This window comes from Akanthomyces muscarius (assembly GCF_028009165.1).
Source record: "Akanthomyces muscarius strain Ve6 chromosome Unknown contig_11, whole genome shotgun sequence".
In the NCBI taxonomy this organism is placed as follows: Eukaryota; Fungi; Ascomycota; class Sordariomycetes; order Hypocreales; family Cordycipitaceae; genus Akanthomyces; species Akanthomyces muscarius.
The window spans coordinates 288855-314545 of NW_026611614.1; the positions used below are offsets into that span (position 1 = coordinate 288855).

At 50.4% G+C, this 25691-nt stretch overlaps 10 protein-coding genes across 11 annotated transcripts; 5 read left to right on the top strand and 5 right to left on the bottom strand.

Annotated features, from left to right (window-relative positions):
- Window positions 1–902: 902 nt before the first annotated feature.
- Window positions 903–1973, bottom strand: LMH87_007625 (uncharacterized protein; the record flags this gene model as incomplete). The annotated part of the gene is made up of 3 exons (XM_056199539.1): window positions 903–1061; window positions 1123–1353; window positions 1431–1973. The coding sequence occupies 3 exons, from the start codon at window positions 1971–1973 to the stop codon at window positions 903–905; spliced, it is 933 nt and encodes a 310-aa protein (XP_056057978.1).
- A 588-nt stretch (window positions 1974–2561) lies between these two features.
- LMH87_007626 (uncharacterized protein) lies at window positions 2562–4179 on the top strand (the record flags this gene model as incomplete). Its single annotated transcript, XM_056199540.1, has 6 exons — window positions 2562–2575; window positions 2623–2681; window positions 3082–3294; window positions 3354–3410; window positions 4064–4087; window positions 4151–4179. The coding sequence occupies 6 exons, from the start codon at window positions 2562–2564 to the stop codon at window positions 4177–4179; spliced, it is 396 nt and encodes a 131-aa protein (XP_056057979.1).
- A 245-nt stretch (window positions 4180–4424) lies between these two features.
- LMH87_007627 (uncharacterized protein) lies at window positions 4425–5127 on the top strand (the record flags this gene model as incomplete). Its single annotated transcript, XM_056199541.1, has 2 exons — window positions 4425–4473; window positions 4535–5127. The coding sequence occupies 2 exons, from the start codon at window positions 4425–4427 to the stop codon at window positions 5125–5127; spliced, it is 642 nt and encodes a 213-aa protein (XP_056057980.1).
- Window positions 5128–5199: 72 nt separating this feature from the next.
- On the bottom strand, window positions 5200–5862 carry LMH87_007628 (uncharacterized protein; the record flags this gene model as incomplete). Its single annotated transcript, XM_056199542.1, has 1 exon — window positions 5200–5862. The coding sequence occupies one exon, from the start codon at window positions 5860–5862 to the stop codon at window positions 5200–5202; it is 663 nt and encodes a 220-aa protein (XP_056057981.1).
- Window positions 5863–6469: 607 nt separating this feature from the next.
- On the top strand, window positions 6470–6882 carry LMH87_007629 (uncharacterized protein; the record flags this gene model as incomplete). The annotated part of the gene is made up of 3 exons (XM_056199543.1): window positions 6470–6598; window positions 6726–6799; window positions 6855–6882. 3 exons carry the CDS (start codon window positions 6470–6472, stop codon window positions 6880–6882), a joined length of 231 nt encoding a protein of 76 aa, XP_056057982.1.
- A 602-nt stretch (window positions 6883–7484) lies between these two features.
- On the top strand, window positions 7485–8636 carry LMH87_007630 (uncharacterized protein; the record flags this gene model as incomplete). The annotated part of the gene is made up of 1 exon (XM_056199544.1): window positions 7485–8636. One exon carries the CDS (start codon window positions 7485–7487, stop codon window positions 8634–8636), a length of 1152 nt encoding a protein of 383 aa, XP_056057983.1.
- A 375-nt stretch (window positions 8637–9011) lies between these two features.
- Window positions 9012–10403, bottom strand: LMH87_007631 (uncharacterized protein; the record flags this gene model as incomplete). The annotated part of the gene is made up of 6 exons (XM_056199545.1): window positions 9012–9068; window positions 9163–9752; window positions 9813–9884; window positions 9944–9962; window positions 10167–10200; window positions 10393–10403. The coding sequence occupies 6 exons, from the start codon at window positions 10401–10403 to the stop codon at window positions 9012–9014; spliced, it is 783 nt and encodes a 260-aa protein (XP_056057984.1).
- A 1244-nt stretch (window positions 10404–11647) lies between these two features.
- On the bottom strand, window positions 11648–13357 carry LMH87_007632 (uncharacterized protein; the record flags this gene model as incomplete). Of its 2 annotated transcripts, XM_056199547.1 has the most annotated exons (2): window positions 11648–13221; window positions 13272–13296. In XM_056199547.1, the coding sequence occupies 2 exons, from the start codon at window positions 13294–13296 to the stop codon at window positions 11648–11650; spliced, it is 1599 nt and encodes a 532-aa protein (XP_056057985.1). The 2 variants fall into 2 exon arrangements, with proteins under 2 accessions (XP_056057985.1, XP_056057986.1); XM_056199546.1 differs by having other exon boundaries at window positions 11648–13357.
- Window positions 13358–19393: 6036 nt separating this feature from the next.
- On the bottom strand, window positions 19394–20320 carry LMH87_007633 (uncharacterized protein; the record flags this gene model as incomplete). Its single annotated transcript, XM_056199548.1, has 1 exon — window positions 19394–20320. One exon carries the CDS (start codon window positions 20318–20320, stop codon window positions 19394–19396), a length of 927 nt encoding a protein of 308 aa, XP_056057987.1.
- Window positions 20321–21888: 1568 nt separating this feature from the next.
- On the top strand, window positions 21889–22600 carry LMH87_007634 (uncharacterized protein; the record flags this gene model as incomplete). The annotated part of the gene is made up of 3 exons (XM_056199549.1): window positions 21889–21935; window positions 22075–22080; window positions 22147–22600. 3 exons carry the CDS (start codon window positions 21889–21891, stop codon window positions 22598–22600), a joined length of 507 nt encoding a protein of 168 aa, XP_056057988.1.
- Between the last annotated feature and the right edge of the window lie 3091 nt (window positions 22601–25691).

Consider the following 25691-nt stretch of genomic DNA (forward strand, 5'->3'; position numbering starts at 1 on the left):
AATGCTGTAATCCTGTCGAATACCAGTTGCCGTTTGGTCCACGGCGTCTCAAGCTTCAAGCGTCTCTATCTCTTTGCGTCGAGATCGAACACCCTAGCCCAGTCCTACACAGAAACATCGGTGCGGAATCCCGTTTTTGGTAAAGGAAGTGGAAGCGCCGAACTGTTGAGAACCTGTCAACAAGCCATCCGCTAGTCACTCCATCAGAACTATTCGTCAGTCTCGGGGGCCAATTGTGGCTGGCTGGGTTTTGCGAGCTTGCAGGTCGTTTCTTCTTGTCCAGATCAAATAGCAGGCACTATCTCCCCAAGAAATTTCATGTATATCTGTATAGACACTGTGAAGCCTTTCTGTATTGGGTCGTTAGCCGCGGCATACTCCAACTCGCTTGCGCGTTGACAGATGTAGCTGCTGGGCGTCACGTTCCACGTCACATGCTGGTCGAGAATGCTAGAATTCCTTCAGATTCTTCTCGGACGAGGATATTCCCGTTGAGGATACTCCCAGAAAAAGAAATATTGATTAATTCGACGTTCCAATGAAGCTTTTACCAGGCACGACGACGGCAACTGCGAATTCATGGCGGCCGGTCTCATGAATAAAGAAAGACCTGCACATGGATCGTCACTACTCTGGGTCACTCTTCACGTTTTTTTTTAATTGAAGTGATTTTGGAAGCGAGGGTCGATTTTGGAGATGAGAATTGATCAAAATATGGCAAGAGAAGCTCAACCTATAATTGGTTGTGGTTACCTAATTTTAGGCACAGGTGCCAGTGCTTGGACGCTGGCTTTCCAGCCCGGCTCCCAAAAGCACCTTGCGGCTAGATCTCTAACAGCGCTACCTAGTTTGGAAGGCCGCCGCTCGTTCCAATGGTTAGAAGCTCTACAAAAGGTAGTAACTCAAGAGGCTGAGCAGGTAATATTTGAGTAAGCATAGTCGAAGGCTTCAAGATACCCTATCATCTGGATAACAGCGGCGGAGACAACCAGCATGTGCATAAATGAGTGGGAGCTACACATGTCGAATTTTCCAGGCCACCAACTTTCAGGAAACCTCATCTTTTGAATCGCGTGTGTTAGGATCGATTTTTCTCCTGTATGGGTAAAATGGGAGACTCACTGCATAAAGCCCGGTTCCAGATAGTAGGCAGCCTACCTTTGCCACCATAGTATAGGTAAAGGCTTTCTTGTTCATCAGGTCTAGCCCGAATACATCGAGCCCATGAATCAAGGGCGCCACAACGGACATGCCAGTCGCCACGAACGTGAGTGTTCGCATGGAGCGATACTTGTGGGTCTGGAGCTTAGGATGAACGTTCGTGATAATAGTTAATGCCCCGAAAAGCCCAATCTATTGACCGTTGAAGGGTGTCAGAGCTGATTGCCAGTCTTGGAACAGAACAGCCGAGCATATGGGGATCTACTCACCATAGACCAGTAGATATTGCGTAGCGTAGTTTCACACCGAAAAATTATGTATACGCCTAAGACAATATCACCGACTATAAAGATGCTTATACCAAGCATATCTAGTCGGTGCCAGAAATGGTCGACAGTGTAAGAGTGGTTCATTAAAGTGTGATAAATAGCCGAAAATGCATAGCAAATAGTCGCCGTAAGTATGAAGAATGAAAAGGCCATAAAATCGGTGCTAGTAACTCTGGAATACTTGCCAGCAAGGTACTGCAAGATGTACCACTCGCCGAGGAGGAAGACGACGGCTGGTATAAGATGGGAATAGATGTTGACCGTCTCGTTGTGAAGATAGCACCAACTGCGGAACGAGGCGCGAGCCGAGCCCGATATAGGCCGGTAACCGTTGAGAATACACTGGTTGTTGTCGTGTTGAAACCATTCCGGCATCTCGTCGAACGAGAGAAGAGCCGGGCGTCGTGCGTCGTCTTCCATTCCCGGCCGTTTGCGCGCCTCTGGCTCCTTGGGCGGGACTCGTAGACGGGGAGCGAACGCCATTTACTGTCGCGCCGGGTGATGGCTGTGTAATGTGTGAAGGCCGGAGTTTGAGAGTGTGTGAGTATGGAATCGAAGAAATGCATTTTCTGTTTGCTTGGTAGTTTCTTTGTGCACTGGCTAATAGGCGCTCCCGTTTCGTCTACGCGGCCGCCCGAATGGTGGCTTGGACTGTAGGGGACACCCGACACCAGCATTCAACGAGATTTTTGCAGAGCTGCACGGGTGACAGGCTGGCTGCCTGGGCCCACTCACACGGCCACATCTCTTCGGGGGAAATTGACCAGTTGACCAGACCGACGTGCTGATCAAAGTCTCAAAGATCCTGGTCTCTGATGCGAGAGCAAGTTGAGAGGTGTGCCCTCCTACTGGTAGCAACTACTGGCTAACGTTAGATGCTAACCTGGCCCCTGGGCTGCGAGGCTAGCACCAAAAATACCCATGCCGCCAGCCACAACCGCTACTTGTTATTAAGTATTTGAACAGGGGCTTCAGCGAACGCGGTACCGGTAGCCTGAACTGCCTGTACCAGTACTAGGGCGCTGTAGCGTTGAGCGAATCTGGTTCTAAACAGGGAACCTACTGGTAGGGATGCATCAGGACAGGTAGGTACTTCTTACTTCAGAAGCCCTGCTCCCTAACGACTTTTCAGCTTAGGCGCCATCATCTTCTTCTCTGGGTACCTGTTACAGCGCCTCTTTAATTCTTTATGTACTTGCCCATGCTGAGTCCCACTGTTCCTTCTCACCTCGACACGGAGCCCAAGCAACAGTCCCATTACGCACTAACAACACCGCGTATGACAATTCCAGGCCCCGACGTGCTTTTTCGCCTTTTCATTGACGGCTGCGGTAACTGTCGTATACTTCAGGGCTGCCCGAAAGCCGAGACGTCGCTACCAGGGCATTGCCTGACAACCTCTGCCACAGCTAGGGGTAACGGAAGGCGTACCATTTCTCGCACAGTCAAAGACAGGGACATCTCCGAACGCGCTCTTGTGTCCCAACGGAGGCTTAGTTATTGACCGAAGCTAGCGACCGCTCGGTTCATGCAATTGCCCCACGTCGATCCCTCGAATTTGCCGACCATTCTGTGTGAGCGATACCATCAGTTCACACGGCCTTTGTGACGAAACGCGAGAACATGCCCACGGTGCAGGTTGATGGCCCCGCTGCGGACAACCTGACTACAATCGGTCCCACGGGAGACAACAGAAAAGTTGAAGAGGTCAGGAAGTCCTTCGTCGATCAACGAATCAAGATAGCGTCGCATGCATGTCCTATTTGTTGGGATAATGCTCAGGGCCTAACAGCTACGTCTTGTGGTAGATAAATTATCCTTTCCAACTCGGTCGGTTAGGCTTGGACTGATTGAGACAACTAGGGCACCTCTTCTGTGCGAAATGTATACATGAGTGGTTTGGGAACGCATCCCCAACTGGTAAATGTCCTATGTGTCGTACGGAAATTGGCATACAGAGCTTTGTGAAGCTCAAACTCAAGCTCAGAAACTCGAACCAAGCAAAACGAAAAGCAGACAGAATATCAAGGTTGGAGAAATGATAAATGGCGTATTCGGCCATCTGGAGTTTTACCGTGGCGCATGGCGACTGAGAACTCACTTCGAAATTAATTATTCTTTCCTCTCCAGTAATCTTCGAGTCGCAGGCCAAAGGCGGGCGGTCATACTTGCGCTTCGTGTAAAATAAGTCGACATTTGTATCTACCCTGTCTTCCAAGTAGTTATGAGTCCTTTTTGCGCATATTAGATTCCCATTATGTTTACTCATGCACTGTAGCAACATTGCAGTACACTTGGCATGGGGCATCTCGTGGGGGACTGAACAATATAGGGCAACGGTGGGCCGAGAGCAAGGGCTGTGCTCGCATCACCTCAGCAAATGAAGCGATAGGCTATACTGTGGCTGCACACTCCATCCAGCCCTTTTCAGAAAGTCGCGGCTGCGGCTTACTCCTGCCCAATAAGAAACTCTCCTATTTCTACCTCGTTCTTTTCAGAATTCCTTCTGCTCATGTACATTGATTCGCACGGCGCACTGGCATGACGACGCAGCCCACGTCACTCCGCACAAGCAAGCGCTCCGCGAACTAGCTTCAGTAGGTCGATGCAGCGGTCCCGCTGAGTTTGAAGAGCTCCTTCATCACTGACCTTCCCACAAGCGATCGGATTGGCGTTTTCACAGTCATGATTACGACGCGAGCTCGAAGGGCGAGGCTAGGTTTAGCCATCAGCGGTCATCTATGACTCCACGCTTCTTCACTAATGCCCAAAGACTTGCAAGCATTCTCAGAGATAAGATCTACGCTGCGGAGCCAGCTACCTTATGGTGATGCCTTTATAATAAGTTAAGCTACATCCTCCATACCCACCGCTCGCGGGAAACGAAAACCGCCAGCTTACTTTCCTTCGTTACAATCGAGGCTGACTCTCATAATGGCTTCAACCTCCCAAACCGAATTCTCCGCTAAGGATTTTGACCAAGGTGAACTAGGATGAGTTGCACACCAGTTTCCGAAGATTTATTAAAGCTGACTAGCAACCAGCGCTCCGGGCTTTGGACGTTGAAATCGGCAAATCCAAGAACATGTCCAAAATCGCGCCGATTCAGCTTCTAAGCGCTGGTGGTTTTGTGGCCGTGACTCTATTCCATAACCGTCTCTCGACACAATACATAGACTACATCATGAATCCCGATACGCCGAATGTTAATAAGATCAAGGAGAAGCTCCAGATTGCAATTGAGGCGGTGACCAGGCAGCGATCGCTCTCCACGGACTGGATCAACTCGCAGATGGAAATCTTCGCTATCGGACCCAAGAAGCAGCGCCTGTTCCGCGATTCTGTCACGCAGAATGTTGTTCTCTGGAGAGGGGCTAACCTGGTTATTTACGCCGCTAAATGGGAGTGGACGTTGGCCCGCAAGTTTAAAAGGATTGGGTCGGAGCGCAGAGCTATTGATATTAGTGATGCGGTCGAGATCTTATCTAGAATGGTACAGGAGAACGGCGGCCCTCTCGCTTTGGAAACCGTCAAGTCCTGGGACACTATCGTCTACACGCCACTAGACATGGCTGCGATCAAGAGCGTTGCGGACGCCTACATGGGACAATGGGGCGTTGCCGGCATCAAGATGTAATCCTTCTTATTGATTCTGCTCTACTATGGTCAACCCAGCACATAATCTAAAACTTATTCTATCTCATTTCAGTTAAACACTATACAGATATCCCATCGGCGCCTCAATGTTTCTCGTTTGGAAAACTGCATTCACCCCGTCCTTGCTATTTGGGGGCCGCAGGTCGAGCGTTTGCGCCAGAGGCTTAACCCTACTCGTCCAGCTAGGAGGTGTTTCGAGGAAGGACTGGTAATCATCATTATCAGAAATTTCCGAGGCATGGGTGCCATTTCGTCGCAGCCCTTGCTCAATCTTCCAATTGAACGCGGCGACGAGCGCTTCGACGAAACTTGCCAGCACAGCGTATCGAACAATATCCGCGTCCTTGGGGTCTGCAATCTGGGACAGTCGCCACGATGCCTCGTCGTGGTGGAAGAAGTACGTGGACTCGTAGCCCATGAGGATGACGCTGCCGCTACATAAATCTTCATAGAGCCGGTAGAGCGAGCAGAGTGGCGTGTCGCGGACGCGGAACAGAGGAACGAAATGGAGCTGCAGGATGTTGCGTTGCACTCGGGACGCGCTGGGTACAGGGCCCGCTGCCTCCGCGTTCGCCGTGAGCACATCGTGGGTGGGCGGAAGTGGCTTCGCCTGGAAGCGCCACGGGCGCGGGTATAGAAGCTGCCAGAGCAGTCTGCGACGCTCTGAGCATTTTCGGATCCGTCTCAAGGACGCGCGCAGCTCCAGAGGGGTCATGCCAAGCCGGCGCGTTACGTTGTCCTCGCTGGTGTATGCTGATCTGGAGCTATGTTGCGATGCAGCCCCAGGCGGCAGATGTCTCGCTGAGGCTTAATATTGTAGAATACGTGATTTGCGGACATCGTCGCTGTCTGGAGAGTATCCGTAGTCGTTGAAGGGTGACAGGGCCAATATCGGCTAAAACGGGTGATATTTCCTCCGTCTGATTGGCAGTCGGTGCTATGCCTAGAAAAGGCTAGTGGCGAGCCTTCAGTCGCAGCACCGTGGCGCATTCTGCGCGCGCGCGCGCGTAGGTGTGTATCTTCTGTCCAGCGACCCTAGGCCGCTCAGGCCCTCGGTGATTATTTTAAGGCCGAGGGAAGCAGCCAGCCTGTTGTTTGCACGATGGGCGGCTTCTGGGCAAGTATGTCTACCTACAGGGTACTAGCCATTTCCTGCCTAGCCCAATAAAATCAGTTTACAGGTTTGATACAGAGAAAGGCGAAACGGATGTCCTCTTTTCAGTTAGATAAAATAATAGTTGGCAGCCACTCTAGGCTGCCGCGGAGCGCCGCTATGTACCCACTGTGTACCCAGAACTTTAGCATCCCTTGCACCACTTCTGATGTGCTGGCGCACTACCATTTCTGGCGTACTTCCACTTCTGGCGTACTACCAAGCCCGGAGCTGGAAGGTTCGTAATTCGAACAGCAGCGAGAATTGGGTAAAGACAAAGTCAAGTAGGCTTTTGGTTGTTAGTTCAGCTCCATGAGCCAAGTCACGCGATGCTTCCCTCGCACGGAACCCACCATACATGTTTGAGCTACCAGATGAGTAGGCCAGAAATGGCTGCTAATTTCTCGCTTTTGCGTGTCATTCAGAAGCATCGTTTCGACAGGCCGCTACAGTATCGATTAGCAACTTCCTATAAGCATGTAGAGGCCAAAATTAGCGGGTATTGTACACTGTAGATGTCTTAATTGATTGGTTAGTTGATTGACTGATTAAAGAACTACGCCTGCTAAGCGCTTCCCTTAAGAGAGACTGGTCCCCGTCAAACGACGGACCCATGGTTACTCCGAGTTTCTAGCTATTCCTCATTTTCGCAAGACCGCCGATTTTCATTCTCATCTTGAGGGTCACACATTGACTATTTGAAGCCAGGCTGTTACCGTTTCACCTTACTTCACCATGTTGCGTTTCCTTGACCCAACCCATGGCCAAGCCGCGACAATACCCACTGACAGAGTAATACCGCTTAGACTGTTTGACGACCTTCCTCACGGTAAAGACACTATCTTCTGGACGCCGTTTCTGTTTAACGATGTTCTCGACCCCTCAAAGTTGCGAGATGGTTTGGAAGCTCTTGCTACCTTTAAGGGTTGGGACAAAATCGGGGCCAGACTCAGATATAATGTAAGTTGCCTCACCCTTGCTCAGTTCTACAACTGTCTAGCTGCTCATGGGCCTGCTTTGCTATATACGCTACTGGGGCCCGAGCTAACCAAAGAACGAAACGACAGAGAAACGGCCGGCTCTATTATCATATCCCAGCAAGCTTCACAAAGGATCGTCCAGCGGTAAATTTCTGCAATATTCGACACGATATGCCCGTGGGGAAACATCCGGTTGCGTCTCAAATGCAATCACTGGGGGCTTTGCAAGGACAAGGACCTGAGATAGTCGCAGAGGTCACCGCCTTTAAGTCCCTGTGGGACCATCCAAGTGTCCCCCATGACTTTTCTGCCTACTTGAAGAATGACTTGCCCCAGACTGGGCTAGTTGTCGTGTCATTTCACGATGCGACAATTGTCGTTCTGAGTTGGTTCCATACCTTCTTTGACATTCCGGGCAAGGCGGAGCTGCTTCACGCCTGGTCTAAAATTGTGAACGACAACCCGAGCCAAGTTGGGACGCCGCACGATGCAGACGAGGACCCCCTGACTCACCTCGGGCTTCACCACACCGAACCCTACGTGCTCGAAGGGCTGCGGCTGACCGGGTTTCCATGGATTGTATTTGCAATCAGAACCCTATACAATGCCATGTTCAAAACTTATCGAACCCGTGTCCTGCGGTTTCCGGCGGCATTCTTGCACGAGATGCGCCAACAAGTAGCGAGCGACTTGTCATCCAGCGAAGGCGGTGACCTCAACGACACGAGACCGTTTCTGAGCGACGATAATCTCATCACTGCTTGGTGGGCTCGATTGCACACAGCGACCCGGAAGGACCCACGCGGTACTGTCAACATCTTCAGTTCTCTCGGCATTCGTAAAGCACTGCAAGACGACCTCCTGCCGTCGTCCAAGCCTTATCTGTCCAACGCATTTCAGTGGTACACTGTCTTGGTGCCCGCGCAAGAAGTTATCACCAGCGGCCTAAGCCACCTGGCTTCACTAATACGTAAACGGGTCACGGAAAGTCGCACGCGTCAACAAGTTGAGGCATATTCCGCGCTGGTGAGGGAGAAGGAAGGTACCCTGACCATGCCTGTTTTCGGCGATGCCACAATGACGGTTCTTATGGGCACCAGCTGGTGCCACGGGAAGTTATTCGACTTGAACCTGACTGGAGCTGTTGTTAAAAATGCCTCTACGGGCGTTGGCGCACCTTCACCCAGATCGGGATTCCCTTCTTACGTTCAGTACACTTCTAATTATACCGTTCGCCTCGACTATCTGGTCACTGTTGGCAAAGATCATGATGGGAACTACTGGTTGAACGCAGGCACAGATGATGCTCACTGGGAACGAATCGAGCGGAATCTATGCATTTCTGGGAAAATGTGATGTATATATTTCTGGAGCACAACTGTATTTAAATAACTATAATGCGATGTGGTGGCTGCCTTATATTCTCGCCTTGGTTCTATTCTAGGCGGTCCGCCGATCCAGGGTTTACCAGTAAGCGAGATTGGCCTAGGTGAGCCAAAGAGCTCTAGAGCTGTTCGACCCCCCCTTTCTTTTCTTTGATTTCGCTTTTTTCTTAGCTTTTCGATACTCGTAGTAGTCGCTCAGTTATTTGTCAATATACTCAGCCAAACCGTTATAGTCATTGACTCCATTGGACCGGTTGAGAATGTATTTTTAGCCCCATCTACCTTGTGCTGCATGAAAAGCCAGAAGCCAGGCGAAGAGGCCAGCCCGCAACCCATGCTTCCTTGTCTACTCCTCAGCACAGAAAACGCTGCTGGCTTTGTGTGGCATCTTTAGTGAAATCTTCTGCTCGAAGGACCGCACCGTTCAGTGTTAATTTCAAGACAGCAACCCCGAACACGGAATTCTTCAGCTCGCATCGATCTTGCCTCTCCCTCACCTTTGAGTATTCGTAAAAGAGGCCAGGGTTCCCAACCCGAGTTCTATGGTCGCTCCTACGACTGGAAGTTATTCGCACTTTTTTGCCCCAAGCGATCCCATAGACGAAGAACGCCTGCTGCTTGGGAGAGTTCTTGACGAATTCCTTGAGCTGTTGATCCTGCCCAAGTCTCTTTTCGAGATCCACGTCTACACAGCATTCAGTGAGACGGAGCTGCTTTATGTCGTATGTTGTTCTCTGAATGTTGAAAGACGAACGAAGCCAATCGAGCATCCTGTTGGAATTTATCGTGTAATACGGGACGTGGAATGTATACTCCGGCCGCTGAATATCCCTGCCCTTATTGACGAAAAAAAGTCTCTTCTCGACTTGGTATAGGCCACCTTGATGCGGGTCATTCAAATCATTAAAGACGGTGCCAATCTTGAGGTTAAAACAATTCTCAGGAGCAAGGTAGCCGGCGGAGTCGAGCGGAGGCGCAGGTACATCTTTTGTAGTTGAATCAGCAGATTTGGTGGTTTCCGCGTCAGATAGCTGGTGCTTTTGAGCTTTAACCTCTTTCGCCGTATAAGGTGGTGGCGCCTCGCAATCTGGTATAACTCACGTCAGCACACGCAGCACGATTACAATCTTTAACAAACTTAGCATACTAGTGACTGTCATTTTCGCAAGCGTTAACAGAAGATGGTGTAGTAAGTGCAGCTGCAGAGGTGCAGAGACAGCTTGCTCGTTATTAAGTAATGTGATTCAACACAGTGTGGAATTGGTAAATTAGACATACACAGTGTTAAGCCATGAGGCTAGGTTGTGCCAGCTTTGGCGGGCGGTCAGCCTTATTGTCGGCGCGAACTCTCACAGGCGGCTTTCAGCACTGTGGCCTGCGTCGTGACTTGGAACCAACGTCCGGAGAGATTTCGCTCTATTTGCGGAAGCTTACTTCGCCTAGCCCTCGATTCCGCAGACGTAATTAACATATGGGCATGAGTCATCAGCAGACGTAGTACTCGGTAACTAGTACGAAGTCTCCCCGACGACTCCCTGCACGTATGCAGCCGAAGGCGCGCAAGAGCGGGCGCAACAACTTGTCGCCTCCACTCTCGCTGTCATAACTACCCCCCCCCATGAAGAGTTGTTCTCTCGGGATAACCGTGGCCGTGGATGGACGACGACGATATCCGCTCTCACGGCGTGGTGCGCTATATCCGTCAGGCCCCTGATGAGGCCACTCACCTTGCGTGCATGGCGAATGGCGATCTAAAGACTCATCTGGCCACAACACGGCCTTCTATCGAGCTCCAGCTGCAGTGGTGTCTCGAGATGGCACAGGCACTTGACTACGTCCACGTCTTCCTCCTCGACACCCTACTATCCCTTGCAGTTGTGCGACTTCTCAGAGGCCTCCGTCCTACCGCTCGGCTACGATATGAGCGTCGTTGACAACGGTTACACCACGCTGATTGACATTGGTAGGTACTCCGTACGGGAGCTTGTGCCAGGCAGCGGGCCGTAGGTAGTTTACCCGTGCCGTCCACGTAGTTAGCAGACTGGTGACTGACCCCTGATGAATAAGGTAACTTTCCGTATCCGTACTCCGTAGGTATCCGTACTGTGGTGAATATTGGTACTGTAGTGGCTCAACTCTGCGCTCTAAAGAGCACGGCCACCCTGGCCGCTGTGCAACCTGTGTGTTGTGTGGCCGCTGGCTGGACGGGTGGGCTTTTTTTTTTTTTTGGCAACCGTGCGGCAGTGCAACGGGCAAGCGTACCACGAGTCAAGGGACTGGGTAGGCACGCACGCGGGGAAACAACTGATGGCCGCAATTCCTCAATAGCAGACTCTTCTTCTTCTATTAACAACAAAACATTGAGAAAAACTTGTAAAGATAAAATACAGGTACCAGCCAGCTATTTAGCTACTAATCAATCATCTCCACGGTTTTTTTATGACTCTATCGGTTAGAAGGTGCTTTTGTACTTGCCATAACTTAGTGAGAAAGAAGGTGTCTGCTGAAAAGCGGCGAACATGCATCTGGTGTTTTCCTCCCTAGGAGCGGGCGGGGCCGTGTGGCACTAGGTAGGCCCCAAAAATAATAAATGTGTGCTAATTCTTTTTTGGTGGTGGCCCCGTTGTTAGCAAGGCACATAGGTAGGTACCTAATAAGTACGCAGCAGCAAGTCACCCAATAACGCCCAACTGTTGACTGGACGTCAGTTGCTGTAGAACCCCGCACCCCATCATCTGACTACGAGCGGGGCACCGGAGGTGACTGGCCGTCTGTCATCCCTCGCGTGCAGGTAGGCAACAGACCAATTAGCAAACATCACGGTAAACATGCTATAATGGTAAAACTTTGGCTAGTAGCATTTGTGATATGATAGATAGTCTAGAGCCAATGGCTGGCAAAACGACACGGAAGAAAAAATCAAATTCACCGATTGCGCGATATTCTATCAATTCGTTGTCAATACCGAGTGACGGCCTGGTTTTACTTTTCGGCCATCTGCTCGGACGGCCCTGGAGCCTCATCGACCGTAGCATCTTTCTCGCTTCTGGGACCAGCTGCGGCGGCAGAGGCCCGCGCCTGCATCTCCACAAGCGCGCGGGAAGCCTCCAACGCAAACTTGCACCGAGCGCGGATCCGAGCACCATACTTGTAGAAGAGAAATGGGAACGGGAGACAGGCAAGGGATAGAAAAGCCGGGATGGAGCTAGCCCAGTGGATGCCGAGGTGCTTGTACATGTGAGATGTGAAGAGAGGGAAAGCTGCGCCGAAGAGAGATCGAAGGACCGAGTTGGCCGCTAGCACCGAGGCCGCGTAGACGATATAAGAGTCGATGAGGTAGTTGAGGAGCGGGAGGAAGACAAGAAGTGTACCTGCAGCGAAAAAGCCAGAGCCGGCAATGCATACCGCCCAATGAATTTCGGGACCACTAGTCCACGCAAACCAAAAGAGACCAACAGGAAGCAGAATAGAACCGAGAATAGCAGGCGGCAGTCTCTCTTCGGGAGGAGCCGTGCCATTGGGGTACGTAGCGGCCACCCGTTTATAGCGCTGGTTGTCCCAAACGGCGTATAGAGTTGCGCAAACCATACCGATTGCTATACCGATAAAGGCAAGACCACCAATACCAGAGCCCCAGCCACGGCCAAGCTGAAAGACGATGGGGAAGGCAGCGAAGCAGAGATACAACGTGCCGTAGATGATGGCAGTGTAGATCGAGGTGAGCAGGACAATAGGCTCCTTGATAAGAAGAACCCAAGGGTGAGTAATCGAGACTTCAAACCGTGAAATAGTACTGCGAGGGGGACTGTGAGCATCAAATTTGCTCATGTAAACCTTCCCGGTTGTCTTGGACAGCTTGGCTGCACGCTTTCTGAGCAGGACAGGAGCGTATGTCTCGGGGTACGTGACAGAACTGGCAATCCAAACAACACCACAGAAAATGGCAATCACGCCTTCAATCCAGCGCCATCCACCAGCCTCGCTGAGAAAGCCACCAGCGATGGGACCAAGGGCAGGACCCAAAAATGGCGCCATGGAGAAGATGGCACCCGCTATGCCACGGTCCTCGGCTGAGAAGATGTCAGCAATAACGCCGCCAGCATTAGTCAAAGGTGCGGAGCCAAAAGCGCCAGCAAAGAAACGCAGCACGATGAGGGCGCTCATGCTGCCGGCGCCCGCGGCACCGGCATTGAAGGCCATGAGAGCAAGGTAGCTTATGAAGAAGATCTTCTGGCGACCAAAGACCTCGGAGAGAGGAGCCCACAGGAGAGGACCGAGGGCAAAGCCCAAGACGAACAGTGAGATGCCGAGGATGGCTACTTCTTCTGAGACGCCAAAGTCAACAGAAACCTCACGAATTCCGCCAGAATAGGCGGACGAGGCGAAAGTAACAGCCAGCGTGGCGCTGGCCTGAATTGTAATAATCAGCCACTTGCGGCCCTTGGAGAAGCTAAGGGGATTGAAAGAGTCTTCTGGTAGAAAGTCGATGACGAAAGGTAACTCGGCCGTGCCCTTGCCGTGATACTCGTGGTCAATAACGGCCCGCGTCACACCGGCTTGGTCTATAAAGTGTCTGAAATAAGAAACTTGGTTGATAGAAGAGGACGGCTGCTCTTCGACATCACGGCCATGGATTGCTGGTGGAAAGGAGGCGTCACCTGCGAACGCCACGGTGCTATTTGTCGGCGACATCTCTTTTTCGTTATTTGTCGTGAGAGTTGTAGTTGCCGAATCTGAATCTGTCGGTCAAAACACGCAGTTACTTGCTGACAGATGGGACGTTGGGTGTTATTCAGTGATTCCGGATCATGGATAATCAAAACTAAAAACAGGAAAAGAGGGCTTCAGGAGGAAACCTCGACTAATTCTACCATTACAAGCAGAGGGGCTGTCCTCCCAACTGCAGGCCGCCGTGGCGGGGCGTTTGACGCGGGCATGTACCTGGCCGCCCGGTCGTGGATCACCTTGCGCGCGCAGCCGGTCTGCAGCCTACCATTTCCCGAGCAGGGTTCCTCCACAGGGATATTGAGCACTCTCCACCGCTTTCACAAAGTTATGCACGGGTCCAAACTCATTTGCCCCAGAAGAACATTATTGGTAGCTCAACGATGTTATCCGTACATTGATCAACGACCGCAATCACCATTGAGTACCATGTTGCGGCTTTTCACCGCGTCTCCCTGGCAAATGAGGCAGCTACAGAATCATATTATGGTTGAAAGCTGGGAGCACTCCAAATCATTGTTGCGGCTGCAATTGTGCTCGGTGCTAAAACAATGGGCGACGAATACCAACCTCGCTAATTTGTCGCAGCTCAGGCACTGCACTGGAGACAAGGTCAAGATTAACTCCGTGCTGAAGCCGGAGCTGCCACCGTAGATGCGACGCCGTCATTGATCGTCTGTTGAACGAACCTGGATGGTCCTGGAAGAGTCATGGTCATCTCCCTGCATAAACCGAGTTAGAAATGAGTCTCGGTCGAAAAAGATGGTACCCCATCCGCACCATGGTGGCGTGAGAGATGGGGAGCGACTTTGACGGCCGTTGTGGCGAGAAGACGGAGAGAATGAGAAGACACATAATCTCGACCCTTGCCTAAAGAACTGAGTGATATGTGCCACAAGGGCTTGGAAGCTGCTCAATGTAGGTATGTACCCAAGGTAGGCTGTCACCTCTGACACAAATCAACGTGTGCAAAAACAGACCTACAGTTTGCTGCCTCTACTCTAGCAGACGAAATATCTGCGTACTATTGCGTTTCATTAGATACAGTCTTGTACCTACCTTATCAGAGTGACTGAATGTAGTTTTTGCCGAGCTTACTTGCTTTTGCCTCCGAGATCGAATAGATGCCTCTACCTATGTTCTTATAATCGGCAGATCGACGTCACGGCAACTTTCAAAGTCGCCACCGTAACAGAAAATACTCCCACTGTCATTTTATTTTATTTTCTCTAGCGGCAGCTAGCTGTTGGCTGAGCCGTTTTCTTAGAAGCCTCGTTATCCAGGCTCGTATGGCTACCCCCACCCCCCCTTTTCTTCCCTCGGTGGCAGTTTTGGCTAGTGCCGCATCACTAAAAGTCGGTGGTACAATGTCAGCCCATTTGATTCTATTTCGACCGTGGAAGACTTAAAATAGTGGAGTAAAAAAAGCTGAGCCGTGGAAACTTCTCTATTCCCCTCCTTCGCTTCTGCTTCTTATAGTCTAAGCTATTTAGGCGTGGTTTCATGTTTAAGCTTAGTCGTCTCTAGGCGAGGCGGGCGATGAGCGAAAAAAAAGCTTGGATTGTAGATGGGTTTGTCGACAAACTGCGTCGTACAGTTAACCAGTAGCCAAAATTGATGATGTACGATGTACCAGTCGATGCAGCGGCATTTCTGAGGCTAAGACCGGAGTTGCCAGACAAGGCGTAGTCGTCGACGACGTAGCGGTGGGGAGCAGGCATGCCTACTTGATGCCCATGGCTTTCTTTGCTGGGTAGTGGCAAGAAAAAAAGGCTCCAAGATCGCAAGTCCTGATCTGTAGAATCTCCGTGAAGAATAGGCCCCTTTGTTTCTGTGAAATCGTTTTACATCCAAAAAAAAAAGTGACAGATAGTCGAGTGGAGAGAATTTTATGAAGCAGAAAACCACAATTTGGGATGAACTTTGGCTGTGTTTTTATTTTATTCTATTTTCAAAGTCTACTGGTGACCCGACGGTAGACCACGTGGTGGTTTATTCCATATCATATCCGTTTTATTGTATAATAAATGTTGTCGAAAATAGAGTCAGGACAATAATTGTTTTAGCTGCCACTCGTTTTCCCTGGCTAGATGAGGTTGAACAAAGAGTGGATAAGGATGCGAGGTCTTGACAGGAAGCAACAGCAAAGGAATGCCTTGTGCAGTCAGCCGATTCAGACTTTCCCTTACCCCGTGTTTGTTATAATGTCTGCCCTGGCATGAGTAAACCCCGGATCTATTGATCCTGTTCTGTAGTCCATTCGTCGACACATTACTAGTTCACTCAATGTACCCATTTCAGAGTCGGTACGGCCAACTTCACTCGACTAGGAGGATGAGTGCAGATATAGGAAGGCGGCGCCCTCTTAGACCAATTTGGGCGTAATATACTCTTTGATCTTCTCGGCAAGTTTCGGTTCATCCTTGTTTTCCGTCACGTTGTGCCAGGAGTTTGCCTCGGAACGCAAAAATTAAGGCTTATGCCAGATAAAGATGGGATTGCCAGGGTGAGATAACCAGCTACTTACTTCTCAAGTCATCACAGCATGCCATGGAGGCCCATTCAAGATACCTTCAAATTGAGAAAAAAAGCCTCGATGCGCAACACACCCTCAAAGAACTCTGCGCGGAGTTTGAGGGCCATAGCCATTACGCCATGATGAACAGACACGTCGGAAGCCCCTGCGTTAATTCTTGCGCTACAAAATAAATTCATCTCAGGGACAGTGAGCGTGAAGATATGGCTTGCTCTCAGCAGCCGCGTCAAATGGCGGCCGAAAAATCGACAAAGATGGTGCATATACGTAGAGCGTGTTGCGAATGGCTGCCAAGCCTTTTTTGGAAGGAGTTCCGATGGCAGCGGTTTCTTTGCGAAATACAGTACCAAGTAAGCAAAACCCAAGTAGTATTATTGTATCAGTACCCTTTTTGAAAATGTAGCGGCTTGCGAGGGAGTATCACATGTCGAGATATTCTATTTGCGTTGGTTTCGCTGAGGACGAATTCAAGAGGAAAGCCGGTTTTGGTAGGTTGCAGGTACGAATCACTTTGGTACGCCGCCGAAGCTGCATGTTGCGGAGCCTCATTCAGCAACTCTTTCGCAGTTTCTTTCTCAATCGATGTGAGTGAACGCAAAGTGAACGCAAGCTCTTCACTAGGAAGAACCTGTTTATTGCACCGTTGCAGCAAGACTCGGATTTTGTCGCGCGGCCCACGATTCATAATGGGATGGGCGCGCAACTCAAGTCGACTGGCACTCGTCAGTGGCGTTTCTCGGTAGTAGAATCCGGGCCCTAATCTCATCGCTATTATTGATAATTTGGAGAAGGAAATCGCGGATTGCCATTGAAGTTACACATAACTAGGTGTTTATATGTAGAAGCCAGGTTGTGTGTGTAGAGTAGCCACGCCTGTTGACTAATGATGTGCCTTCCAGCGGGCGGCCTACAGCCCCAAATGAACAAAATAAGCCCGATAACTGACTGCGAAGGCCGTGTCTCAGTATTTCCTTCCCAACTGTACCAGGTAGACCTGATGTCTGATATTTTCATCAATAATAATCGCCCAGTATCTAGGGTATGTACCTACCTAGCCCGCTGAGCTTCGCCAGTACCCCGCCGAGTCTCGCCAGTACCCCGCTGAGTCTCAACAGTACCGCCTTAATCCATGCTGGTGGGCAAATTATGGCACCTTAGTCTATTACTAGCGGCTAACTAATGATCTTCCAAAGCTCCTCAATCGCGAAATGGCAAGGTTCAGCGAAAATAAAGCTAGGGGCCCTCAATAGTGACTTGCTCGATTTCGGTAGGGGCTGTCGGCCGGAAAGGGTTCGTTCGTACGCGCCGCCGTATTGAACTCTGCCCACTGGGAGGCAAAGCGGATCACGCATATCTTGATTATACCAGTGGACGATTTTTATTTTTAAACAGCCTCGGTGAGGTGGAAGGGTAGTTGTCATAAGTGCTTTCTACTATACCTTAATTTCATGTGTGAACCAGTCACAAGTATGAATCGCTCGATTGAGTGTACAGACTAGCGTTGGCAGATATCGATCTGGCGAAGCCACATTCCATCTTTATTCGCTACACGGCTTCCTTCGCTTTTCTACACCAGCAGCTTTGAGGTAATAGGACTCGTCCGCTGGGTTAAGTTATCTGTCAACTAAAAACGGTGGTTTTGTCCACCAAGCTCATCACCACCCACAGTGTGTACTTACACAATCTTTTAGTAAAAAGCAGCCTGTCAGGGTTAGTGTTAATGCTAGAGGTTGGGTGTTAGTTATATTTCTTCTCTTTTAATCTTGCAGAGAATTTATTCGGCCGAGCAATTAGGGATTGAGTAATCTTGCTTAGTGCAGTTGCCTGGCGGACAAAAGCTCTGTTTGACAGATAGCTTAGCCCCTCGCCCGCCGTTAACCCCAAAGGCACAAGCACCCACATCGCGAGCAATGTTGACCATAGGATCGCTTAAAAGGTGCGCTGGGATAAGTAGAAGGGAGTATGCTTTTGAAAGCCAGATAAGAATAATCAGGGCTTCGGAGGCAATTCAAGAGGTGATGCAGGCCCTGTCCCTCCTTCCAGGTCCTGACCGGGTTGTTCTTGCCAGGCCCGTTGCTATCGCCATCTCCATCGACAACGAGAGGCCGGATCCTGGTCCTCGAAGGCCTTCATCAAACCCAGCCTCACGTAGTCTCCGAGGACAGCAGCACTAAAGGCATCTAATAGACGCAGTTATGTGGTTACATATAAGCATACAGATATGCTGTGCTTAATCTCATCTACAGTATTCACTCCCCTTTCTTTGTCTCGTGAATTCAGGCTGCTTACACTTGCAGCCAGCCTTGCGCCTTGGCTGACTTTACTTTTTTGCGGTAGGACTCGCGACAAAAGCAGCTCAAAATAGATCGCAGATTATTTCCAATCTGGTTAGTAGTCTCTCTGCGATGCTTCGTAGACCCCCTTAGTGGCGAAGAGCAACTGCATCTGATACTTCCACCCTCCCAAAAGCTGCTACGGAACGACGCCGTTCGTCACCATCGGTGCAATCCGCTAAAGCTTCTTCATATCGTTAAGAGTATTATCAATGTACATGATCAATATACCGCCATATATCTGAGAATATTTAAGATGAGTATTGCATGCGGGCTCAACTCCAATCATGACTCATGTGTCTCCTGGTTCCAAAATTAGGACTCGAGCGACAAGAGTCCAATCGCCGCCCATTTCTCAAAATGCCTAGATCCGAACTCTGGTCGTGGTATTAACAGACTTTTTCGAGGTCGAATTTGGAGTACAAACGACGGCGATTAGCTGGGACTTAAATCGCGATATCCCGTCCACGTAGCGTTCACAGCATATGGCTTCGATCCTGTGAGAGGCAGACAACAATACCTTTGAATTAATGCTAGCCATGCTGAGCCCTCTCTAAGAGAATCTGACGGAGAACAAGACGTTCTTAAACCTGTGCACGGACTCAAAGACGTTTCCCAGGATTCATTCCTGTCTGTAAGGCAATAGCGCTCACGCATCACACGTGTACGTGTGGGTTTTAGTCGCTTCGACTTTAAATGGAGGGACTGCATTGATCAATACAAGATAATAATTCTGGTCAGTTTGTAGTATTGTGGGACTGCTTTTCGTGGAAGTGCTGAGGTCGTTGGCTAGTAAGAAGTTATGATGAATGGAAGCGCGACTTCGTCGCCTGCTACTGCCGGCTGACAGCTAATTAGAACGGAAGGAGCGCAGAACTCAATATGCGCACAAAAGGAATCATTTAATTAATCGATAAGAGAGAGATAAAAGGCATGCCTTGCGAATTTTCGGGCAGGGTATTAAAAGCTATATATGGCGTCAAGCCAGCAAGTACAGTCATCAAGTGGGGCTAAGCGGACAAGATGGTCGAACGAAGGAATGGCTTGGGTTTCTGCCCCATCTTGGCAGATACCCAAAACCGCAGTCGGTGATCTTTATGGATAATGCCTCATTTCATGATATCTCCCTCAAGATTAATGAATAGTCTGCGGACTGAGTTCGGCATTTGCGGCTCGCAGCCTTGCCAAGAAGTTGGTAAACTGGTCTGGCGACGCCTCGTACATAACAAGCAGCGACTGGCGAAGGTCACCCACATCATTGGCCATGGCATTCGTCATGCACACGTTGAATGGCAGCCCCGTAGCTCCGCTATCACCTGCTCCTCCCCCTCTGCCTCCACTCAAAGTCATGGCCTCGGCAACCTGCCGGGCCGAGAGCTTGGGATCCGGTTTCAGACCTGCTTTGGCCAGCTGCGCCACGGTTGCCTCATACATGGTGCGGACCTCCTGGTCCGTAACGCCACTGAGTGCTGGTACCTGGCCTGCCACGCGGCTGCCAAACCATCCGCCCGCCATGCCGCCGAGAAACCCGCCGATGGGGGGGCCCAGTGGCCCAAACGGTGCCAGGGCAAATGCGCCCACGGTGGCACCTCCCCACCCGCCCGCGCCACTGACGATGTTCACGCCGAGACCTTTACCGAACCGCGCCCAGTCGCCCGTCGAGGCGAGTCCAACAAGGCCAAACGAGGACCCGATTAAGACGCCGAGGACGATGTTGTTCTTTAGGTAGGGGTTGCTGATCCATGACGAGAGGCCACCGACAGCGCCGCCATAGAGTCCCCCTACACCGATTCGGACCAGGTACTGCTGAAACTGGCCGTCAAACAGCAGCTTAACGTCAAAAACAGCTGTCAGCGCGGCGCTCTGCCATGTACCGTTGATAAAAGCCGCGCGGACAGCCTGCCGAGTCATGGCAGCCTTGACGGCACCCTCAAGGGCGCCATCACGGGCCAGCGCCTCAGCTCGCGTCTGCGGGATGCCGCACTTGGCAGCCGCCTTGAGTATGTCCTGGAGGGCATTCGCCTTGGTATCTGGGGTGCTTCTCGTGACCGGCCCGGTCATGGCGGCGAGGTCAACCAGTAAGCCCTCTTTGTTTCTGATTAGGAGAACGGCCTTGGTGCCATCAGGATATGAATGGAAGTGTTGAAATTGCAGGGAGGCTGAAGCTTAGGAGGCTGCCATGGCCGGTTCTGCCGTCAGAAGCCAGGCTTGGAATAAAGCGTCGGGTTTCGTTAGCCCAGTCACGGTCTTATTGATGGCACTCGCCTTAACGGGCGGCGCAGGAGATCCGAATGCTGCCATGAAGGCATTCCGGAGATCGACAATTGATAGCAGCGATATTTCATGTATGGCCTGCGCGACCGCGGCCTCTGCCATACCCTGGGTTTGCATTTTGGTACTGAACTTGGCGGCTAAGCTACCGCAGCTAGCCTGATTTCGGCTTTCGAAAGTGCATGGAGATTATTAAAAGACATCGAGTCACCCTGAGGCCGCCATCGAAATGTCCGACCAAAGGCAGGGTGTGATGCGGCCCAATCGTTGGCGTTGGGCTGCCACTGGAGGCGCGCCTCATGCATTTGCGAGCAGGCCCCACTACAGCGTTCACGTGAGGACGCTCTGTCTGACTAACTGATGATAAGTTAATTCAAAGAGAAAGAGAGTATAATTGTTAGGTAAATATATGTGAAAATTGTAGGAAGGGGGAGTATTAGCTCATATAACACCCTCTACTAGTTTTACTTTATAATCAAGGAACTACTTAGGGCCAAACTTAATATTGAACCTATTTACTAGTTCTAGTAGTAACCTTATAAATTAATTAAATAGCAAGGTCTAGAATTCAGTCTTTCTAGAACTATTCGTAACCTCTGTTATAGTCCTAAGCTTATATTAATAGTACTATATACTAAGTCTAGTTTGACACACATTAGTCGCGCTCTAGGCTAAGATCATAGAAAAGAGAGACACAGCGCGTCCTAATACACTGAGCCTCACATATAGACAGCTTATTAGTCGTTGATTAACAAGGATTACAAGTATAGCTAAGGAGGAAACGGTATCAATACCCTAATTGCAAGCGGCATAGTTATGAGTGTTAAGCATCAAGTCGAAGCTGGAGATGTGTTTGTGGCGTGAACTTCTTCGCTTGGAGAACCGCACCGTTCAGCGTCAGTTGCAGAACAGCGATACCAGACATGTCATGACACACGTCAAACATCATTACGCGACCTGTTTTGGTGACTTTAGAGCTTTGCACTTTCGCCCCCCGAGCAATGCCGTAGATAAAGAAGACGGGCTTTTCTGGAGAGTTTTCGATCATCTCCTTGATTTGTTGCTCCTCCCCAAGCATGTCAATGAGTTTCTCATCCAGACAACACCCAGGGTTGGAAAGCTGCTCAATGACATATGTCGTCTCGGCTTCGCGAGACGAAATCAACACATTAAGTACCTTATTAAAAAGTCCTGTCTTTGAGCAGTCAAGCAGATCGCAGTGGACGTGCGCGCTGCCCGCAAAATTCAGTATCTCAGTTGGGATTAGAGCAAAACACGAGCTCTTGAGAGCATAGTACTTTCCGTTAAGCGCCATCTATCTCATTGGTTTAGAATCTCACGGTGGTGTGGGCAATCACATGACGAAGAGACCTACCCAATCAGCCCACGCCACATACGTTGAGGGGTAAATAAGCTTTGGGTAGCACATAAATTCCTTGGGCAGCAATTCAAATTTCTTTCCTGCGCTTTCCTGTCAATGATTAATGACCGAAGCCTTACACAGCTTACCGTCAAGACCTACACCTTGCCTCAAACCTCTAAAGACTCAAGTATGAAGAATGAAAACAGATTACAACCAAGTTTCTCTTTGCCAGTCTAACCGTTGGCCTGTTCAGATATAGCACAATGGTTGGCGTGGTTGGTGCTATTGTCTGTGCACCCGCGGGTGCGGCTCTGCTTCCAACCCTTGGCATCGGCATCGTTGCTGGGGGAACGCCAGCAATGACGGCGGCAACGGCCGCTACCGTCGCGGCAGCTGAAGCAGCCGCCGCTGCAACGGGCCTTGGTGCCACGAGCGCAACTGCGACCCTCATGGCGGTAGGACCCGTTGGGTGGGCACTACTAGGTGCTGATGACCTCACTTGGGACTGCTGGAAGCCTGTGGTGATGGACAACTCTCCCGAACCCTCCCGCGGCATAACCCTCAACGAGCTTTGCAGGCATCCAAACCTCCGGAGCATTACTCAAGAGGGAAGCGGGTTTATTGCTGAAAATATCCTTGCCAAGAAGTTTCTTCTGTCACCAGTTGACGTCGGTGGTGTTCTCGCCTTTCATGCTACGCAGATATAGGATTCGAGAATCAAATCCGCGTCGATATGAGGGAGTTCTCAAATTGGAGACATTCGTAGGCGTCCTTAGTTTATACCATATCCTCTACATTTGTGGACGTGCAGCAAAATCTAAGCTGGAGTAGAAGCTCTTTAGTCAGCCTTGGTCATACGCAGATGTTGGAACAGGAGATCTCGCATCGATCTGCGTAAATTTGTCAAGAGGACGCTTTGCTGGCAACTTAAATACTGGAGCAAACTTGGACAGAGAAAATGGTGGACAGAACTGGTATCTGATTTGAACAGAGAATCTGAAGGCTGCTAAAAACTGAAAAATAGCCTCAGTCAGCGGCAAAGAAAGATGGGGGTCAAAACAACAAGTATATACGTAGAAGAATAACCTTCAACACTGAAACTTCATGTGGATCTTATGCTCGGTACGACAGCCACCCCAGCTAGGATCTTTAACAGTGCAAACTAGTTCGACAGCTGAAGCACCTATATTCTTCCGGATGAGTCCACGGAGTTCTTCTTCAAACGCCTGAATACAAGTTACATGAGGAGCCGGGCCACTGAGGGAGCACGTGCTTGTTGCAGACTCAGGGTCAGGTCTCCTTTGCTTCTGGGGGTGGTCGTGGTATCTGTCAGGCACCGCCTTGGTGGGAGTATCCGTAGGCGCGGAGTCCAAGAGATTCGTCGGCGAAGCTCGATCAGAAATGCTGCTTTGGTGGCTGCTAGAATCAAGAAGCTGCGGTGTCGCTTCAGTGTCTGTCATGAAACCTGTGTTTGCTAGTGCACCAGACTCAAAAGCAAGTCTCCTTCCCTTCTGGGAGCGGTCGCAATGTTCCTCAGGCGCATGAGGAACCGAGCCACTGAGGGAGCACGTGTTTGTTGCAGACTCAGGGTCAGGTCTCCTTCGCTTCTGGGGGTGGTCGTGGTACTCGTCAGGCACCGCCTTGGTGGGAGTATCCGTAGGCGCGGAGTCCAAGAGATTCGTCGGTGAAGCTCGTTCAAAGCTGTTTTTGTAGCTTCCGGAATTGGGCAGTCGATAATGTAGTCGCCGGAGGTCTTCTTCAGGGCCTACCGCAGCACAGACGTCGGCCAGAGTGCCACCGTATTCAGTACCGGCCTTGAGATTTCCAACTTCTTGTTGAGTATTTGGGGAGCTGCCACTATAGTCGAAGCACATATAAGAACCATCATTACCAAGAGGGGCTGGCATTGTGATGACTTTGAGTGATGAGACGGACTCCTGAGGGGCGCGATTTTTCCAGTGTCAGGAAGACTTTTTATATAGCTGTTCACTGAGCGGTAGCATCCAGATGCTGAGCTCATATGGACAGAGAATATACGTACGGATAAAAGCTGTTCATACTCCAGTACGATAAGTTTCGTGGCCCCTGCTTGTACCTAGCAGGGCTCGAAGTCGTCCCTGTCAGCAAAAGCGAGGTGCAAACCACCCTGGCTTCAACAATGACTAATCTTTGCGCAGCAAGTAGTTGCCTGCTTGCGTGTCATGGATACTCAGTCACAGTATCCGCACGGAATTTCTTTTTGTGTGCCGAGCGCCTGCAGGGCCACTCGATCCACCATGTTGAAGATACAGTGATCTACCCAGGGTAATCCCTGCCTAGTGCATTGCCAGTATACTTGTGAAGGTCTTGGGCACTCCCTACTTTGCCTCGTGTGCCACTTGCTTTAACACTGCCTACGAGTTATTAGGGCGTTTCGGATTTCCACAAGGTCGGGAGAACATGTACTACTGGTACCATCTCGTTAGCCAGCGAGCCAAGACTAGCCTACTACGGTAGAAGCCAAGTGGGCGACGGGTACGGGACGGATGGGATAGCGGCCAATCGTTCAATCAAAGCCTAATCTGCAGTGGTAGTATGATGGGGTTCTCTCTCTCTCTGTTTTTTTTTTTTTTTTTTTTTTTGGTGGCGGACTGGGAGGGGGTGTTGTGTGGGAGTACTGGTGTCTACGGAGTACAGGTGGTACCTACGCGGGGGGGGTGATTTTTGGACAGGGCACGGCACCCAGTCATATCAGAAATCTTTTTTTTTTCTTTCTAAAACGTGTTGAGTGTTCTAATACCCTGATAGATTGGGAGGAATACCTAAATATTAATTCCAACACTATCAGTATATTTGACCCCTTCTGAAAAATAACCCCCCCCCCCCCCCCCCCCCCCGCGCGCGCGTAGGTACTGAGTACTGGTAGTTAACTAGTCGTACCAAGGTTATTAGGGATACAAAACTTTCGCCCCGCGTGGCCCGATGCCCACTGGGGTGTGTAAACGCTGGTGAGTTCCCTGGGGTAACACCAGGTCTCCCTGCTATTAGCTGACGGCCTGCGTCAGCCGCAAGCAGGGTCAATATTGTCCGACTTGCTCCAGAGACATCTACTGGTAGCAAATTTCGTGCGATGATCCCAGAACAGGAAGCAGTACTCCATCACTGCACGGCTGTTGTGCGAATTTTGCGCAACACTGCACGGGGCACGGCTATCTAGTCTCAGCCACGCACCACACTCCGGGGCTACTGAGTAACTACCAGTAGGGTCGACAGCCAGAAATAGCGGAGGTCCATCCCCGCCTTACTACCAAAACTAACCAAATGTCGCGCAGAGCAGTTATTAGTCATCTGAGAGAGTGTTGGTTGAAGAAGAAAGCTGCGTAGTAGGCAGGGTGACTCGTGGGATGGCAATACTAACCAGCGTCTTTGGTGGGCTGAAACCCGTGTACGTGTCCTGCACTGTCACCCCTGCTTGACACCAAATACACCCGCGACATCCATTTCGGTTTTTGCGGTAAACAATCCAATTGTTCGGCGTGCCGAAAATATATGGACTGCATTACGCCTCGTGCTTCGCCTCAATGGCGGTGGGTGGGCGCCGCGCAACTGCGATTTCGTGAAACACGCACCACGGGTTGAGCATTTCTTTTCGTCTTTTTTGCCACAGAAACACGCTGAAATGGCACGTCGCCGTGCGTGGTGATTTTGACTAAAGCTTGTCTAATTTGAATGCAGTCATAAATAAGAAAAAAACCGATGAGAACGAATTTGACAAAAATCTTTGGCAGTATCTGCACCTTGGACTTGGCCTCTTTTTGC